A 20,781-nucleotide genomic window follows, 5' to 3' on the forward strand; every position below is an offset into this window, starting at 1 on the left:
CAAAATGAACGACTTCGATCATGTTTGTGGGACTCAAAATGGATCCCAAAAACTATTTGTGCATGGAATATGTATTGCAATGTCTGTGCAAGCAGCACAACTCAAATATCAATAAGTCTCTTATTCAACTTGTTGCGAATTTTAAAAAAATAAAAATAAAAAGCGAATAACTTATCCTTTTTTTTAAAGGAGGATAAGAGGGTAACTTAACCTACCAATAACTTATCCTTTACACTATCATTCTTAATGGTTGAACGAAAATACTTTTGAGCCTTGTAGTTACTACTAAGGAGAAGCTCAAGTTAGAAGATCCCATCCACATTTTTTTATATTTGTCTCAGCCAGTTTTTCGGTGATTGCATTTGATTGAAGCCGAGTGATAAAAAAATTCTGTGTCGGGATTCCAACAATATCAGCCTCAACTTGCCTTTCCTAGAAAAAAAAAACTCTTTATTCGTGAAGTCGTGAACTAGGGAGATTAAGGGGCTAACTAGCTTAAAAAAAATTAGCATGAGACTACAGGCCTAGCCCGATAATGTAACTACCGTTCTGTTTAAGGGTGTTTTTGGATCTTGGATTCGCTAAGGGAAAGGACAGAAGAAATTAGTTTCCTGAATTGTTTTCATCATACGTTCCTTCTACAAATCTCTCCATAAATTCTAGACCCTGGACAATCTAAATGCGAAAAAACAGAACATCTGGACTGCCACTGGATGGCATGAAATTTGCATCCTGGGTTCCGTTGTTATCCCCACCAAAGAATATTATGTACAAGTCATTCCAATTTTACTTCTATACAAACCAAAGATCCAACAAGAAGCAGCAGCAGCAGCAGCGACTTCACAAATAGCAGCTATCTTCTGTATAATCGAAGTCTAATTGTAATGCGTATGAGTAAATTGTCAAAATACAAGTGTACTATTTGCCACATACTATGACAATCAAACGCATGCTATAGATGTCTGCATAACGCGCTATGATCTGCAAATTCGACCCAAAATCATCTAGCTGATCCATATGCATTTGTCACTAACCAGATTAAAACTAACCCAATCTGGACAAGTTAAAATCATTTTTCCCTCCATTGACATCTCCAATGGCAAGAGGGATAAGAAGTCCAAAAAGGCCAAGGATTTGTTGGAATAAGCTAGCACCACCGTTTGGCAACTCCCAGCTAGCTGAATTGTGAGCAGAGCAACATCCAAGCACTCATTATGGGAAAGGTAATTAGAGCAGAAGCCTGGCATAGGTATCAAAGTCAGCTTAGGATCCAAAAAAAAAACTTGCTTATAAACGCTTAGGTTGTGTTTGGATATAAATGGAGAGGAAAAGATAAACAAGACAATGAATAGAAGAAGTAAAATTAGTAGTTTTGGTCTACCTCATCTTTCCTTTACCTTGGTTAATTCCTCTGCAAATCTATGATCCAAACACAGTCTTAATTGATCAAACAAGAGCCCAACAAGGACGAACAATAGCTTACCACAAAAAATACCACTTCTTTGTTAGCAAGAGCAGCTGTAAATTCATTCTTCTCCATTTCCTGCTTAATGAAACCTTGCAACTGAACAAAAGCAGAGACAGTCAAACTTAATCAGCAAATGGTGACTAGACAATAGAGCCATGTCAAACGTTCCTTGGTCTAATTGTGAAACATGAGAACCGTCCATGCGAGCGACTTTCTAGCACCTGATTTAAATTATTCAGGGTGTCAAATAGAAAGCAAGTATGCCAAGTACAAAGGAGAACAAGGGCAAAGCCATTATTGATCTGCCCATTCAAAAATGATACGGTTTCTATGTAGTGTAAGAACTGACTGCAAGATAACTGTGATGTTGTGGTGAGGATTTCATTCAAGCTGTCAGTTATTTTTTCAATAGTGGTTTTCTTCTTGGTAGTTGGAATTCAACAGCCATTTCTCTCATTCCTAAGGTAGCTGCTCCTTCCACAGTCAGGGATTACAGGCCCATTGCCTGTTGCAATGTCCCTTATAAATGCATTTCTAAAGTGCTGGCCAATCGTATTCAGAGTACACTGCCTTCTATTATTGTGGGATATAATCAGTCAGCTTTCACAAACGGGAGATCTATAAAGGATAACATTCCCGTGATGCAGGAAATGGTTAGGGGATATCACAAGGATACTGGCAGACCCAGATGTGCTATGAAAATGGATAATGAAAGCGTATGACTTTGTTAACTGGGATTTCTTGTTTGATATTATGGAGGCTATGGATTTTCCTGGGCTTTATGTTCACTGGATTAAACGATGTGCAACTTCTTCCAGATTATCTGTTGTAATTGATGGTAGTCTACATGGCTATTTCCCTAGAAAGAGAGGGTTGAGGCAAGGTGATCCCTTGTCTCCTTACCTTTTTCTGCTAGTCATGCAAGCATTCACTGCCCTTCTAGAGTATAGGGTGGATACTGAGGCCTTCACTTCTGGTGTCAAGCTCCCTCATCTTATCTTTGCGGATGATATGTTTATTCTTTGTGGTGCTTCTCCTCAATCTTTCAACCTTGTGGATAAAACTCTAAAAGAGTCTTATAGTTATTCTGGGCTGCAGCCAAGTCTGAGTAAAAATACCATTTTCTATGCTGGTGTTCCTTCTGACCTAAAGATCCAGTTAAATCAGATTTTTGCCATTCCCTGAAGGTAGTCTTCCTGTTAAGTACGTTGGTATTCCTTTGATCACTTCTAGCCTGAAATATGCTGATTGCATTGTGTTGAAAGAGAGGATTTTGGCTAAGATTCAATCCTGGTCCAACTAGTTGCTTTCATATGGTGGTAGATCGAATTAATAGCATCTGTCCTAATACAAATTTACTGGAGCTCTACTTTTATTCTTCCCCAAAAAGTACTAAAGGAAATATAAGTGTGTTAAGGGCCATTTTGTGGAAGGGTGATGGCCTGAATACCCATGGTGCCAAGCTTGATTGGAAGTCAGTTTGTACTCCTAGAGAGGAGGGAGGATTGGGTTTAAGACTTCTTACAGATTGGAACAAAGCAGTGATGATGAGACACCTCTGGGCTCTTTGCAGCAAAGAAGACATTCTTTGGGTCAAATGCGTTTATATGTACATCATAAAGAGTCAATGCTTATGGCAGATGCCTATTCCTCAGGATGCATCAGTGTCCTTTGAGGAGATTTTGCAACTGAAACCTTTGTTCCAACCTTTGGTCAGGTATGTGGTGGGTACATTTCTTTGGTTAGACCCTTGGCACCCATTGGCCCATTGTATCAGCATTTTGGTCAAAGGGTGGTTTATTATTTGGGCAGGTCCCTCAATGCAAGAGTGTCTTCTATCATTCATGAGGGAGAGTACAACTGGCCTAGATTGAGAAATTTGGTTACTCAGGAAATCATAAACCTAACTCCTCTGAATCTGGTCCCACATGTTGATGAGGAGGATAGGGTGATATGGCTTCCTTCTAAGTCTGGGTTGTACACCTCGAAATCAGCATGGGAGGCTATTCGAACTGATAGACCAATTGTTGCCTGGGCTCATGTTGTGCGGTTCCCTCACCATATCCCGAGATGGTCCTCCATTTTATGGATGGCTTGCCATAGCAGACTATCTACCAAGGACACATTGGCTGCATGGGGTGTAATTTCAGAGGATAGCTGTGTCCTTTGCTCTGTTGATGTTGGGTCCCATAAACACCTTTTCTTTGAATGTCGCTTCTCTTACTCTGTATTGAGGTACTTTCTGTGGAACTGTGGATACAATAATACTTGTACTCCTATGCAGTGAGATGTTATCTTGAATTGGATGTCAGACCATGCAAGAGGTACAGCAAACTCTAAAATTGTTCTTAGGCTAGTGTTTTCAGCCATTGTTTACCACTTATGGAGGGAAAGAAATAGCAGGGTTTTTCAGCATATCCAAAGATCTGTAGAAACTGTTATCTTGGCTATTGAAAGAGATATTAGGTCAGGTCTTATGGGGTGGAAGAAGCTCCCCTGCTCCATGGAAAATACCAAGCTCTTTGCAACCTGGAATTTGCTGAGGAACTTGTTATCCCATTAGTTTTGATGTAGATAGGCCCTATTCTTTCATTGTGTTTTCTGTTGCATTCTTTGTATAGGCTCTCAGTTTCAAGGATCTTCCCTTGGCCTTTGTTTTCGGTCGTGTTCGTTAACAAAGAAATACTTTACCAAATTTTTTTTTAATAATAACTGACTGCACTGGTCGCCAAAAACAGAAATAAGAAAAGAAGCCCTAGGTTGTGTGATGCAACGGCTGCACACTTTTAGAAGATCAATGCCACTTTGGGCCTGCTTTATTGTCTACTTAGGAGATTGGAAGCAGTTTTGTTCCCAGAAAAGTACCAAGAGGGTCAAAGAGATTTGCAAGAAATGGGTCGGAGGAGTTACGGAAGCTGTGATGATGAAAATGGTTTAAAACTATGTGCTGTGTTTGGTAGGGTTGCAAGAGGGCAAGAAAGGAGGGGCGGTGGAGGGAAGACAGAAAGGCACTTGTGAACCCAAAAAATGTAGGTGGGAATAGGAACTGTCATAAAGTCCTAAAATCAATGTTTATTTCACTTTTCACCATAAAAACATAACCAAAATATCTATGGCACAAAAAGTAGAACCATATATAACTGCAATTTTTAAGTTTCACTTCTTAAATGCTATGTGAAGGAAACAATGTGCTAAGTAGACACTAGAAAAGATAGAATCACACCTCGTGATGATACTTCTTTGCTGCTGATGAGATCTTCTCTAACTGATGCAAAGGGGATTCCTTGTGAAATAAGGACAAATCCAGAATCCCCTTTAGCTTCTGAAGATGATTGCCAAATAGGTTTCTGAGGAACTATAAGCACATAAAGAATTAAATTCTGTTCAACCTGGACTATAAAAGGTTTGTAAGAACTCCTCAGTATCTAACAGTGCTGCTTTCTACAATTGGTGATGGTATGTAGAAATCATTTCATTGTTCTCTTAATTTTCTAGAACGAATCATCCTAAAAAGGAAAAGACCAAAGTGGGCCGAAAAAATCATACACTACCTTTAAGAATTTGCACCTTGTGGGTGATCTTTTAACCGTTAATGCCTGTACCTGAAAAGGATAATATGAATGCAAGCATTTGATTCAAGAATATAACTTTGGATCTCCCAATTTCTTGTCAATTCAACATCTAAAACCGTAAAACCGTACTTCTGCATTATGAAGAGCTTGTTCAAGTTGCCGGATTTGAATCCATTGTTCAGTCACGATGGCAGCCATCTGTAAGCAGAAGACAATAGTCACAATATAACAAACAGAAACAACAACACAATCATAACTAAACAAAATGCGCATGCAAATTACATCTAATGAATAGTAATCCCCAAAGATGCCAAGGCATGTTAAGGCAACAACCACTTAAGTGTCAATGACCAACACTGCAAGCTATATGAATCAAGTAGTACACAATTCGCATTTTGCAAGCACATGATGTCCGATTAAAAATAAACTTCGCAAGCACATGACACCAGCCCGTTCATTTAATGATCACGCAATCAGATCCATTATTGTATATGAAGAAATATGAAGTAAGAACACATTCCAGAATTAAGAATGTTAGAGGAAACAGACGTTCATGAGCAGCTTGCAGTTAATAAACAGACGAATAATAACAGCCCCGCACATACAAAATTTCAAGCCCAAAAGACATTAGGGATTGCTCAGTAATTATTCCGTTTATTGTGCTTCCGTATACGAAGACATCGGTATGCCAATTTGAACAAGGAATCATCACTGTGCTCCACTGTTTCATTTATATATGAAGATATCAGTGAGAGTACTAACCTTCTCAACTTGTGAAGCAACCAGATTCATGTTGTTCTCAGCATCTTGTGCTTTAGACTCTAGATGGTGAAGCTCAAAGTTGGTCTTCCTCATATTAGCCCAAAGAAGTCGGACCTAAATAACCCCACTTTAACATTTCGATGAAGTGAATTGTGACAATCAAGTCATCAAGCAATGTATTTAGAAAATAGCAAGGCAAATACAAAAGAACCATACCTCTTCTTCCAGCTGATTAAGCCTTTCATTTGCACGTGACGACTCACCCTGCAAGTAAAGCAGAACATACTCATACCACATATCATAAGCACCGACATGGTATGCAGCTCTCTCTCCAAACATGGTATGAATTCCATGACACAAGCAACTCGTTGATCATTGGTCCCTCCTGAAAGTTTTGGAGCCTCCACATTATGTTCATAAAAGTCCTTGCTTTAAGCCATTCCACCTATTGACAATCGTAAGCGCAAGGATCTAGCACGCTATACCGCAAGTACATGATTGGGCGATAATTTGGGATTGCACGAGTTGGTCGCCCAACCATATCTACAGGAAAAAATAAAAAAAGGGAGGGGGGTTTCAAAGTAAGCAAGGGCTAAATTTAGAAAGTACAAATTTTTGGAAGTAACAAAAAAAGATAGGAAATCACCTGAAGAAGCAAGGGACTCCCGCATGGACCAAGAGTTGGATCCGACCCAAGGTCCTCCAAGCTGATCAAAGTTTCCGCCAAGATTGTTGGAATAGGGTTCTTGCCCTTTTTAATTTGAAGAACAACCTCAAGAATTCTCACATTGGGTTTGCCCTGCCCATCAACAAGGAGGTAGCCCGCAACAAAGCAAATAACGAAAGCATTAAGCCTATGTTGTTCATACCTCAAGTTGCTGGGTCGTTTGTATATACAAAAGCGCCTCAAAAGTTCAAGCACGTCAATAACTCCATGTGGAGCCAACTTCTTGGCCAATATCTTTTCAAAACCACACAAGGTTTGCAAGAATTTCCAAAAAACAAGCTCGAGGAAGCGCAACTACTGGTGGACCTTCGAGCCCCATGCCCGCAAGGAACTCAAATTCGTTAATAGTTGGGCATAGCTCCTCCATACGAAACAGAAAAACATGGTGCTTAGCATCCTAAAAGTGAACTGCCGCACGAACAAGAGAAGGTCTTGGAAGTAACCTAGTGAACTCAAGCAAGTTGTCAATGTCATACTCTCTTCAACAGAGAGAAGAATTGCTTTGAGAGAGTATAGCATTGACAACTTGCTTGAGTTCAAGGCCTTCTCTTGTTCGTGCAGTGGCTCACTTTTAGGATACTAAGCACCATGTTTTTCGATTTGGTATGGAGGAGCTATGCCCAACCATTGACAAATTTGAGTTCCTTGCGAACATGGGCTCGAAGGTCCATCAGTAGTTGCGCTTCCTCGACCTTGTTTTTGGAAATTCTTGCAAACATTGTGTGGTTTGAACAAGCCATCGGCCAAGAAGTTGACTCCACATGGAGTTATTGATGTGCTTAAACTTTTGAGGCACTTTCGCACAAACAAACGACCCGGCAACTTGAGGTATGAACAACATAGGCTTAATGCTTTCGTTATTTGCTTTGTTGTGGGCTACCTCCTTGTTGATGGGCAGGGCAAACCCAATGTGAGAATTCTTGAGGTTGTTCTTCAAATTAAAGAGGGCAAGAACCCTATTCCAACAATCTTGGCGGAAACTTTGATCGGCTTGGAGAACCGTGGGTCAGATCCAACACGCACCTTCACGTGCATTCAGGCTGCACGTGAAGGGGAATGTTAGACTTTGTCCCACATCGCTCATCTAAGTCACCCAAGCTTGGTTAATATATTCTAGAGGTCACTCCTCCTACTGCCAATTGATTTTAGGTTGAAACCCTCCAAGAATTCTAACATGGTATCAGAGCTGGGTCTTGGGTGGCCTCACCTCTCGTGGAAAAGTATTTGTTGCCCGAAGCAAATCTCTTGGTCAGCTCAATACGCACCTTCACGTGCATTCGGGCTGCACGTGAAGGGGAGTGTTAGACTTTGTCCCACATCGCTCATCTAAGCCACCCAAACTTGGTTATTATATTTTAGAGGTCAATCATCCTACTGCCAATTGGTTTTAGGTTGGAACCCTCCAAGAAATCTACCATGGGCCAGATCCAACTTTTGGTCCATGCGGGAGTCCCTTGCTTCTTCAGGTGATTTCCTCTCTTTTTTTGTTAATTCCCAAAATTTGTACTTTCCAAATTTAGCCCTTGCGTACTTTGAACCCCTTTTTTTCGTAGATGTGGTTGAGCGACCAACTAATGCTAACCTCAACTCGTGCAATCCCAAATTATCATCCAATCATGCACTTGCGGTATAGCATGCTAGATCCTTGCGCTTATGGTATCTCTCTCTCTCATGCACACACACACACACACAAACACAAACGAGCGCTATTCCGATTCATCTATGTTGGGTCTAGCTTGATCCATGATGCATAAATGAACCATCTAGGTTCCATACAAGGATTAGTCCACTGATCCACATGTTTATTCAAACATATTGTGGTCAACAGAATCATGTGAGTGGATACTACACTAGAGAAGAGGCTTCCCTTTTCCTTCTTTTGGAATCAAAAGATATCAAGCATCATATAATTGGTTTGGAATCAACTATCTCAATTGCATGATCCCTTACAAAGTTGGAATTTTCAAAAAAGACCAAGAATATGAGAGAGGGAGTACATCAAAGGCAATAGTGAGCTAAAATAATGCATAGTGCAAAACAATCAATTTTATAATAGAAAATGGGATTCAACAAAGTACATAAAGAACAAGATTCAGTGCTCAACTCAATCCTTTTACAACGAGGAAGAGTTGGCTGGGAGACCAGAAGCTATATGGTTGACTACAGTGACAATCAACACATCATAAGCAACGTGTATATCAATGTTTTGGCTAAATAACCCTCGAGGATTTTTTTTTTGTCTTTATTCAATTTTCTTCACATTTGTTAGTTGTGCATGAATTTTTTCTATTGGTTTGTCTCGACAAGAGGAATCTAAAAAGTAAAAAACTATGTCCAACACAAAATTTTCTTTGAATAAACTGTTTAGAATTATTATTGTCTTTATTCAAAAAAAAAAAATTGTTTGGATATAGTTTTTTACTTTTAGATTTCTCTCATCGAGACAAACCAATAATCCACAAAAAAATGACACAAAACTAACAAATGCAAAAAAACAATTAATAATAAGGACAAAAAAAAATCCAGATGGATTATTAAGCCAACCCACTTAACTATTCTTGATTTTCATGCACTAAGTCACTAGTTTTAGATTTCGGCAAGTTTGTTAGGCTACTTGAATAGGACTTTGCTCTATGTAGAGGTACCAAAGCAATGAATTATTTAATCAAAAGATCCAAAATTTTGTATCTTAACGGAAATGCAATGACATTTACCTTTATTATAAGTAAATTTAGCATAGCATAAGAAGTCCTTATCTGTAACTGTTAGATGATGGATCTATTTGTATCTAGTGCAATTATGTGTCTTATCATGTAATTAGTTTAAGTATCTAGGACCGTAGTGTAATTATTATACAGCTTGTACATACATATTTTACGTTGAATGAAATTAACCCTAATGGGTTTTCTCCCTATTACGATTACCCTAAAATTGAACATGGTATCAGAGCGATAGAACCTGGGCGACCTACGACGTTCTTCTTGTTGCGCGTGAACAATACTTCGCTTGAACAGTCGCGTGAACAGTGCTAGTGAACAGTGCGCTTCAATCAGATCTGCTGCTGTCGCCGTCTTTTTTTTCTCGCCGATCGGATCTATTTTTTCTTCTCTCACGAAGTTTCAACATTGTTTCAGTCAAATTCTAAGGTATTCAGTTGATTTTGAGGTTCTACGGCTTTTTGAACCTTTATTTATTATTTTTGGAGTTCTAAAGTTGCTGGGAACATTGTTTATTGTTTATTTGGCATTATTGTTCTGCTTTCAAGATGTCAGAAGAGAAAAAACAGGCTTCCGCTAGTGGCAAGGATGAGTTGAGTCGTGTAGGGACTCTGGATAACTCTTCATTGGATATTTGTCCCATCAAACTGGATGGCACAAATTATTTACTTTGGTCTCGTACTTTTACATTAGCTATTGAAGCTAAAGGGATGTCTGAGTTCATTGAAGGCCCTGTTACTGAGCCTACTACTGATGTTGAACTCAAGACGTTTAAGTCTCGTCGATCTTTAGCCATGACCTGGTTGTTTAATTCTATGAAGGCTGATATTCGTAGTCCTTTCTTGCTTCTTAACACTCCATATCAGATTTGGACTATTGCCAAACAGACTTATTCTCAGCAGGGCAATGATGCTTAGTGTTTTGAGTTGCGTAAGCGACTTCGTACTATGGATCAACACAATCGATTCGTTGCTGTTTACTTTGCTGATCTCAGTGGGGCTTGGCAAGAATTTGATTATTATCAGGGGTTTCAGGCAGTCTGTTCTGTTGATGCTGGTGCTTGGTTAAAAAGAATAGAGAAAGAACGTGTGTATGACTTTCTTGCTAGTCTTGATGTGGAGTATGATCCAATTAGAGTGCAGGTGTTGGGTCGTGTTCCGTTTTCATCTTTAGGAGAGGCCTATGCCATTGTTCAACAGGAGGAGAGCAGAAGGGGTGCTATGTTACAAGCTCCCTCTTCTGATCGTTCTGCATTGGTTGCTATTCCGCAGGGACAGTTTGGGTCTGGCAGTGGAAAGTCTCAGTACGGTACTACTAGTGGGACCATAGACCGTATGTCACTCCAATGTGATTATTGCCACAACACTGGAGAGGAACTAATATATGTTGAAAGGGAAACACATGATATTGGTGGTGACATTGAGGAACAATTACCTGCACGACGACAACTACAGGGAGCTGGCTTACAGAAGTATGCTAGACGGAAAAATGGAAAGTCTTCATGTACGTTACCACCTTGTCAATCACAATCACCCACTCCAGTTCCAGATTCCTCAGCTGACTCTTCTGGTAATGATTCTTCTCTTATTGAACCTCCTCCTATGGATCCTGACAATGTTCCTATTGCTATTCGAAAAGGTGTTAGATCTTGTACTCAACATCCTATCTCACAGTTTGTTTCTTATGACCGTTTGTCTCCTTCGTACCATGCCTTTGTCTCTTCTCTTTCCTCTATATCTATTCCACAGAATTGGCAAGATGCATTCAAGATACCTAAGTGGAAAGGAGCTATGGTAGAAGAGATGACAGCTTTGAAAAAGAATGGCACCTGGGATCTAGTCACTTCCAGGAGGGAAGAAACCAGTGGGCTGTAAGTGGGTGTTCACTATTAAACAAAAGGCTGATGGTACAATTGAGAGATACAAGGCAAGGCTGGTTGCCAGAGGTTTTACTCAAACTTATGGTATTGACTATGAGGAGACGTTTGCTCCGGTAGCGAAGATGAATTCTGTGCGAGCTCTCCTCTCGTGTGCTGCCCACTTGAATTGGCCTCTTCAACAGTTTGATGTGAAAAATGCATTCCTCCATGATGATTTAGAGGAGGAAGTTTATATGGATATTCCACCAGGTTTCTCTTCTCCTGCAAGTGAAGGAAAGGTGTGTAGATTGAAGAAGGCACTTTATGGGCTGAAACAGTCACCTAGAGCTTGGTTTGGCAGGTTTTCTAAGGCTATGTTAAGTTTTGGTTACAAGCAAAGCCATGCAGATCATACGATGTTCATCCGGCGAAGTAATGGTAAGATTGCTGTCCTTATTGTTTATGTTGATAACATAATAATGACAGGCAATGATGTGAGTGAGATTCATAACCTTAAGTCTCGTCTAGCTCAAGAGTTCGAGATTAAGGACTTGGGATCATTGAGATACTTTCTTGGAATGGAAGTAGCGAGGTCTGATAGAGGTATTTTTATTTCCCAACGCAAGTATATACTTGATTTTTTGGAAGAAACAGGTATGTTGAGCTGTAGACCTGCAGATTCTCCTATTGAGGCGAATCATCATCTTAGTGGAGATGTGGGGGAGCGTACTGATAAGGAAAGGTATCAGCGACTTGTGGGTCGACTAATATATTTGGCCCACACTCGACCAGATATTACTTATGCAGTAGGTGTTGTTAGTCAGTTTATGCATGATCCTCGTACATCACATCTAGATGCAGTTTATCGTATTTTGAGGTATCTGAAATCAGCTCCAGGAAAAGGAATTCTATTCTCTAATCATGGTCATTTGCGATTGGAGGCATTCACTGATGCTGACTGGGCTGGTTCTGTGGATGATAGGCACTCTACTTCTGGCTATTGCACTTTCCTTGGGGGTAATCTGATTACCTGGCGAAGTAAGAAGCAATTGGTAGTCGCTAGGTCTAGCGCAGAAGCTGAATATAGAGCTATGGCTCATGGTGTTTGCTAGCTCTTGTGGCTCCAAACTTTGTTACTTGATTTGGGATTTGCTTACAGTGTTCCAATGAAACTCTACTGCGACAATAAAGCTGCCATTAACATTGCTCATAATCCCGTTCAACATGACAGAACGAAGCACATAGAGATTGATCGACACTTTATCAAGGAAAAGTTGAATGAGGGTTTGATATGTATGCCGTTTGTGAGATCTGGAGATCAGTTAGCTGATATATTCACAAAAGGGCTGGGTAGCAAGAGTTTTCATCCTATTGTGTTCAAGTTGGGCTTGATTGATATCTTCGCACCAACTTGAGGGGGAGTGTTAGATGATGGATCTATTTGTATCTAGTGCAATTATGTGTCTTATCATGTAATCAGTTTAAGTATCTAGGACCGTAGTGTAATTATTATACAGCTTGTACATATATATTTTACGTTGAATGAAATTAACCCTAATGGGTTTTCTCCCTATTACGATTACCCTAAAATTGAACAGTAACGTTTTTATTTGTTTGGTCATAAGTTATAACTTGATGAATTACATAACCTGAAACTATACGGGCATTGTAGAAACCTGCTTTGATCTCCTTTTAATTAATCGATAAATCGAAGGAAAACTTCAGTTACCATAGACAGCTTACAGTTTGTGCTCTTTACCATTTCAAAATTAGATAGGGAGCATTTCTTAGGGCAGATGGCAGTTTCAACAGGAAACTTCTAGATCTCTTGTTCGCAGAATGGTTGTCCACCGATTCTTCTTATTTTCCAATTTTGTGTTTCTAAATGACAGCATCGAGCATTTTCTTACGGAAATGGTAATAAATATGTGCACGGATCTCACATCTCACAGGCCCAAAAAAATTATGACATGTATTACTCTATTGCTAATCAGCAAAGTTATGTCCGTTTGATATTTAATACATACACCAAAACAAAACTGAGCAATACACAACACTATATTTATACAGTCCTGAGATGGCTAAACACATTCTTTGGAAACTTTTCGAAGAGGAGATTATTTACTTTCTTTATTTTCCCCAAAGTAGAAGCGGGTGTGGTGGAAGGAGAGGATATAGAAGAATCTAAGGTTATGAGCATCATAGAAGCGTGTATCAATATATATGGATAAGAAATGTAAATATCCTGAGAACTTATGTTGTTGGTCCTAGTATACAGAGTAAATGTCAACTAAAAATATATTACCGCGTTAATATTAGTAAATATTATATTCTTACTTGGTACCTGAACAAATTTGAGTTTATATTTTCTTAGTATACTATCATTGCCGTACGTGTTCTCTTATTTAGTAGCTTTTCTTTTGTTTCGTTTGGGATTGGCATGCCTGATAGGTTCTAGCATAGGTGGGAGCGGGCTCCTTTTTTGGTGGGATGAGGTTCCTAGGAGATTCTGACTTAGGAGTGTGGTTTTGAGGTGGATTCACCACCCCAGTAGGAGGATCCTACGACTAAGTCCTTAATGCCTAACATTTTTGTCATCCTTGATAAATATGCTTGGGTAGTTTTTTTTCGAAAGATGGTATGTGAAGTGGCAATATCATCAATTTCCGGCTAAATTGCCCTTGTCCAAGTTTTAATTGGATTCAACTCCTTCCTCTCTTTGGCCTTGAGACAGTCAAATGAATACTCCTCCGAAAGCTTCAGCAGCCAGAGTAGGCAGTTGAACCACTTGAATCCAACCTTTGTGTGTAATCTTAAGGAGTTGTTATGTAAAAGAGAAAAAAAGTAAGGTCTTAAAAGTAAGTATTCCTAGAAAACCACCAATCAGACTAGCTGATATTTTTTCAAAGGGGAAAAAGGGAAGTAACAACGCAGATTATATCAATGGGGAAATTCATATGTTCAAAGCACCTGATATTAGCATATAGCACAAAAGGGAAAACCTTTAAGCTGGACAAGTCAGATTGCAGACGATCCATCTCATGAGTCATATCCGTAATTAGCTTCTCACATTCTTCAAGAGAAAGGCTTTTAGCATTTATGTGCTGGACTGTTTCATCAAAGATGGATTCTGCATTGGTAACCACTGATTATGTTGAGATTTAAACAACCATTTATTGATAAGTAGATAACTGAGAAACAAAAGTAACGAAACAACCTTCAGTGAGATTTTCTTATGATGTTAGCATGACAATAAGGTATACCAAGCCAACTTATAGAAACCTACCTTTATGCACTTATTCTAAGCCCTTTGAAATCTAGAAACAAACTCAACCAAAAACAAAAACTACATCTGTAATAAACTACAAGCAGATCAAGTGATGGTAAGAAACAAGCAGAAAAGTAGTTAACATGATTATAGCATATTTCCACTACATCAATCTGCTAAGCAGAGTAGATTGTGCTGGATAATATACAATTGCATATAACATGGCTAGGCTTCGTAACTTGCTACCATAGTACCATGTCTTTCCATATGCAATCCCACAAATGCATCCCACCACATTTTTTGCTCTCCAAGCTCATTCATGCCTCTATTGCCTCTTAGGGTTGGAGTTCTATGTTACGTGGACTACAAACGGAAACGGAAATGTAGTTTGCCATGTGCCTAAATTGTGGTACACCAAGGGTAGGCTTCTATAGATGACGAAAGTAGAACTTACTCTTCCAACTGATTAAAATTTTATTAGCTCTAGATTTTTAGATTAATAGGTTACTTTTTGGGAAAACTTTGGGATCACTAAATTTACCGTTTTGGAATGGAAGAGTACCATGTTTCGGTGGAACGTGCATACCAAAATGCAACTCCGTGGGTATTATCTATGTTAATGAAGGAAGGTTTGCACCCTTGGAATTACAGTTACAGCTAGACAATTCGCTCAGTCTCTGCAGTTATGATCTGTTAAAAATCAGCATTGATGTCAGCTTTTGAAATCTTTAAGTTCAAATCCAAATACAAAAAAAGAAATGGCACATTCAGACCAGATTTAAGTGACCAAAATAAACCAAAGAACCGTCTATAGAATCCAATCATTAATAAGAAAAATTTCCAAGTCTCATTAGGGAACACTCCCCAGTCCCCCCCAATGCCGTATTCAAATAAGGACCAGAAGGTGCATGCATGTGTTCCTCCCTATGAAGCATCGATCCTGCTACGGGATACGGACACGATGGATACGGATATGCCAATGCAAGAAAATCTGAGAGAACAGGATACAGGTACAGCTAGCATACGCCTCGATTAAAAGGTATTTTTAGCTTTTTAGCATTGTATTATATATAAGTATACTTGGTCACTTGTTTAATTAATAATTTTATCCAACATGTATGACACAATAAAAACGTTCAAAATAACCATGAAAAATAGATACCTCTCTCTCTCTCTCTCTCTCTCTCTCTCTCTCTCTCTCTCTCTCTCTCTCTCTCTCTCTCTCTCTCTCTCTCTCTCTCTCTCTCCAGTAAGTTAAGTGCTACCGACTATCATTTCCCTCCCTCCCTCCCTCCAGTAAGTTAAGTGCTACCGACTATCATTTTCATTATTCCTAACAATTTTAATCTACTACTATGCAAAGTGTCACAATATTAATTTCATAATAGTTCGGATACGTGTATTCCTAACAATTGTAATCTACTACTATGCAAAGTGTCACAATCTTAATTTCATATTAGTTTAGATTACGTGTCTTAAAGTATCAAAAACTATCCGATCCATAAAATATTGTACAAAATAAATTCGGTCTTGCTATAGTCAGCCCACTGGGCTGACGATAAGCACACTAGAAGACAAGAAAAACACGTATTTCTGTGTTCTTTTAATACCCTTTAATACATATTCACACACTCATTATTGTCAGCCCACTGGGCTGATTTTAGAATTTTCCAAATAAATTTTATATTGTTGATACTACCGAGATTCATGGTTTCGGTTTGGTTTGGATACTGCCGGGATATGTATCTGTGAGAATCAGAGGAGTATTGGTATCCGATATAGATACGGCTCCCATAGAGAAGTATCCGCGCTTCATGGTTTCTCCTCATTCTCTTCAAGAACTATACTACTACACAAGTATATCAATAGTACCTCTCATTTACCCCTGTAAAATCATATTAATCCCCACCCTAAATCATGCAACGTTCCTAGTATTTTTTTTCCCTTTCCAAAAAGCGCCATCTTACAGTTTAGCAGGGTTGTGAAAAGACAAATCTCTCTCTCTCTCTCTCTCTCTCTCTCTCTCTCTCTCAAGTAAGTTAAGTGCCGCTGACTATCATTTTCATTATTCCTAACAATTTTAATCTACTACTATGGAAAGTGTCACAATCTTAATTTCATAGTAGTTTAGATACGTGTCTTAAAGTATCAAAAACCATCCGATCCTTCAAAATATTGTATAAAATAAATTTTATATTGTGGATACTTCCGGGATACGTATCTGTGAGTATCAGCGGAATATTGGTATCTGATACAAATACGGCTCCCATATGGAAGTATCCATGCTTCATAGGTTCTCCTCATTCTCTTCAAGAACTATACTACTACCCAAAAACATTTAGTACCTCTCATTTACTCCTGTAAAATCATATTAATCCCCACCCTAAATCATGCAACGTTACTAGTATTTTTTTTCCCTTTCCAAAAAGCGCCATCTTACAGTTTAGCAGGGTTGTGAAAAGACAAATTCTCTCTCTCTCTCTCTCTCTCTCTCTCTCTCTCTCTCTCTCTCTCTCTCTCTCTCTCTCTCTCTCTCTCTCTCTCTCTCTCTCTCTCTCTCAAGTAAGTTAAGTGCTACTGACTATCATTTTCATTATTCCTAACAATTTTAATCTACTACTATGCAAAGTGTCACAATCTTAATTTCATAATAGTTCGGATACGTGTCTTAAAGTATCAAAAACCATCCGATCCTTCAAAATATTGTATAAAATAAATTTTATATTGTGGATACTTCCGGGATACGTGTCTATGAGTATCGGAGGAATATTGGTATCCGATACAGATACGGTTCCCATATGGAAGTATCCGTGCTTCATAGGTTCTCCTCATTCTCTTCAAGAACTATACTACCACCCAAATATATCTAGTACCTCTCATTTACCCCTGTAAAATCATATTAATCCCCACCTTAAATCATGCAACGTTCCTAGTATTTTTTTTCCCCTTTCCAAAAAGCGCCATCTTACAGTTTCGCAAGGTTGTGAAAAGACAATTTCTCTCTCTCTCTCTCTCTCTCTCTCTCTCTCTCTCTCTCTCTCTCTCTCTCTCTCTCTCTCTCTCTCTCTCTCTCTCTCTCTCTCTCTCTCTCTCTACTGCGGCACTGCCTCTTATTTTAAATATGCCCTCTCCCCTCGCTGAAAAGACTTGGCCAGTGTTTGACCACGACCATGATCCATCCACCCCTATAGCCGTTGATCATCGATGGATTCGGGGAGGAATTACGCTAACCGCACTCTAAAATCTTCAAAAAAAAGAAAAAAGAACTATATGATAGTAATCATATTTACAAGATATTGCAAAATTATTAAAAGTTTCGCACAGTGAATTGGAATCCAGGATCTATGCTTGACTGTAGACCACCAGTGGATACCCTCCATAAAAGATTCCTGGTCTCTCAGCCACTGCTCCAGTTCTTTAAGGCCCCGTTTGATAACAGTAATAGATGGGTGGGATTCGTAAGGAGATGGGATTAGGATTGGGATTGGTAATAAGAAGGGATTAGTAATAAGAAGGGATTGATAATGAGTATGTTTTTTTGGGATGAGATTAGATAATTGGATTATTAATACCATGTTTGTTTCCATGGGATAGGATTGGATTGATAGTATATATTTCCATTTTTGCCCTTAAGCAAAGTAACTTCCATTACTAGACCAAGGGCAACTTTGTATTTTGGCATCAACTTACTTGGGATTGGATTACCAATACCAAGTCCCAAGGGGTATTATGAATCCCCCCTAAAGGCCACACTACTCATCCCAAGGGATTATTAGTTCGGATATATTTGGGTTACCAAACAAAGGTTTAGGAGTCCCTTGGGATTGATAGTCCAATCCGAAGGCTTAAGAGGGTTATCAAATGGGGTCTAAGTGTATTCCTAAAATAAGTATAGGCAATTGGGCTTACTGAGCTAATCTAATACTAGAGCGTATGATTATCTGGTCGAAAAGCTTGATTAGAGTACCACATGAAGCCCAAAAGGCAACTAGGATTAAAAAAACAAATTTCTGATTATTGACAACTACATAGACGACCGAATAAATCAAATTCCCAAAAAAAAATCTGACTAAACGAACTACATTGTAACATTTGTCCAGCAAATTATTTTGCCAAATCAAGTGCTTCTCCGTCCAAAATTGCTTGTCCACTACGACAATTCATGCATATATTCGGATCATAAACTACTTCCACGCATAGTTTTTGAAATTTCTTTACACCATATTAAAGTCAACTTGGTACAAAAATAGTCAAAAGAATGATGCACAGAAGTAGTTTATTCTTTTATTCTTGCATGACTTTCGCACAGGACAAGCAACTTGGGACGGAGGTATGTGTCTATACAGGTTTATACATGTGCGTGTGTTTGCAAATGTAATGCAATTACATACATATACTAATTACCTAATCGAGCTATCTTGAGCTTGGCCTCTTCCAACTCCAAGGTCAAACGGTGATTACGCTGGTTTCCGAGTGATGTTTCGGTGGCGATCGGAGTAATGGTAGGAGTGGATTCAGATATAACGACAAGATATGAGAGCACGGCGGAAAGAAAAACTGGTGGAATCGCCATCATTGTTGTGCTCTTTCAGCGCGCTCTCTCTCTCTCTCGTACTCCCTCGTCTTAATTGGAAAACAAAATTTTGAAAACGGTCTTGCTATTGTCAGCCCACTAGGCTGACGATAAACACACTAAAAGACAAGAAAAACACGTATTTCTGTGCACTTTTTACATCTTTTAATACACATTCACACACCTACTATTGTCAGCCCATTGGGCTGATTTTAGAATTTTCCTTTTGAAAAATAGGGTTTTTGAATGTGCGGAAAATTGTGTGCCCTTATTCCGAGTCATTTGGGCTCTTAATGCTGTGTTTGGTTTGTGTTTTGAAAATTTACGAAAAATTTTTGAAAAATTCTTTGAAAATTTTTGGAAGTATAGGAAATCTCGAGAAATTTTTTTGAAAAATTCTTTTCAAAAACCAAAGAGAACAAGACATAAATTGTAGTATGAGGTTTTTTTTGTTTTATTTATTTTTTATGTTTTAAAAATTTTGTGTTACCCAAAAGTCGAAAATGCATTCAGCACAAGGGCACACTATTTTTGGCACAGAAATCTCAAGCCCAGATCAATCAACGCTCAATCCATACAACGCAAGTGAAATGGTAGCTCAGTATAGTATAGGCATCATATATCTCTGTGTATTTGACCGAGTTCAAATCTTCTTGTTTTTGCTAAATAATTACGGACTATTTTTTGTGTTTATTCAAATAAATATTACATTTGTTTGTTGGTTTTGCATCAAATTGTTGGTTCGGAGTATTAGAGTTCATTCTAGATTTTCTTTTTAAAAATAAGTATTTATTCCCAATTTACAAGACATGTCATTATTTTATAATATATCACTTTTACTTCAAAAATAAGTACTTATTACACACCCTTATTTCATCTTTAACGGGTGGAATTTAAAAAGTAAAAAATTATTCACTAATTTTTTTAATAAAAAATAATTATTTTTATTTTTAGTGAATTTTTGAAAATTTTGATAAAAATTTTATTTTTTTAATTTTTCTTATCAAGACAAACCAATAATTTAAAATGCCGCAAACTAATACAGTAAATGTAAAAATAATATCAATAAAGACAAAAAGAAAAATCATAATTGTGCTGCCTGCAGTACCTCGCCGTTTGGGGCGAGGAGTAATTATTTCAGCATTCGCCGGGTATAGCGAGTCTGCTGCTCTTGCTCTAAAATTTAGGGGGAATTGTTGTTGAGCGGAGGTTGGGACAATTTATTCCCAATTCATGGGACACTTTTTTGAAATTGTCCAGTCATATGAAGGAAAAGAATAATTTTCAAGGCATGGTGTTGAGGAAAAATACCCCTCTCTGTCGGGAGCAATATTATATGATTGAAAAAATAATATAATTTAATTGAATGTGCAATATTATGTGATTAAAATAGCAATATAATTTAATACTAGATTCTATGGAACTAAGTTGTTCCTTTTATAGATCTAAGCTACACCTTTTATGATATTATGAGTTGAGAATGATCTCATACAATATGCAACTTAGGTCCATTAAAGAAGCAACTTAAGTCTAAACCCAGATTTAACTACATACCGACTCATGATCTCATATAACTTAGGTTCTTAGATTGAGCAATTTAGGTTTATAGAAAGGAAAACTTAAGTTTATAGAATAAACAACTTATAGAATAAACAACTTAGGTCTAAACTCAAATTAAAAACTCCATGTATGGAAAATTTCTTTTTCTCCGTTTTACGTATGGAAAATATTTTATTTTCTCCAATTCAAGTATGGGCAATTCCACGAAAATTTAAGAGCGTAATAGTCATTTTGAGTGGCCTTCTCCTTGCATTGGCAAATTTATTTTTCTCCTTT

General features: G+C 38.2%; 1 protein-coding gene across 3 annotated transcripts; it reads right to left on the bottom strand.

The window, feature by feature from the left end:
- Nucleotides 1-764: 764 nt before the first annotated feature.
- LOC131316443 (uncharacterized) lies at nt 765-19,022 on the bottom strand. 3 transcript variants are annotated; one of them, XM_058345804.1, is made up of 9 exons: nt 18,777-19,022; nt 14,107-14,234; nt 6,019-6,066; nt 5,803-5,916; nt 5,170-5,238; nt 5,020-5,070; nt 4,692-4,823; nt 1,484-1,564; nt 765-1,240 (listed from the first exon to the last, which is right to left on the bottom strand). In XM_058345804.1, exons 1-9 carry the CDS (start codon nt 18,946-18,948, stop codon nt 1,175-1,177), a joined length of 861 nt encoding a protein of 286 aa, XP_058201787.1. In that variant the 5' UTR covers nt 18,949-19,022; the 3' UTR covers nt 765-1,174. The 3 variants fall into 3 exon arrangements, with proteins under 3 accessions (XP_058201787.1, XP_058201789.1, XP_058201788.1); XM_058345806.1 differs by having other exon boundaries at nt 4,692-4,790; nt 18,777-19,006; XM_058345805.1 differs by having other exon boundaries at nt 1,398-1,564; nt 18,777-19,006.
- Between the last annotated feature and the right edge of the window lie 1,759 nt (nt 19,023-20,781).

This window comes from Rhododendron vialii, chromosome 2a (genome assembly GCF_030253575.1).
Source record: "Rhododendron vialii isolate Sample 1 chromosome 2a, ASM3025357v1".
NCBI lineage: Eukaryota > Viridiplantae > Streptophyta > Magnoliopsida > Ericales > Ericaceae > Rhododendron > Rhododendron vialii.

Coding starts and splice junctions, on each gene's coding strand:
- LOC131316443 (XM_058345804.1), bottom strand. CDS start 18,948: ATGATGGCGATTCCACCAGTTTTTCTTTCCGCCGTGCTCTCATATCTT. Junction 6,067..14,106: donor CTGACTTGTCCAGCTTAAAG/GTTTTCCCTTTT, acceptor CTTTACTTGCAG/GGTGAGTCGTCACGTGCAAA. Junction 1,241..1,483: donor AAGAAGTGGTATTTTTTGTG/GTAAGCTATTGT, acceptor TACCTATGCCAG/GCTTCTGCTCTAATTACCTT.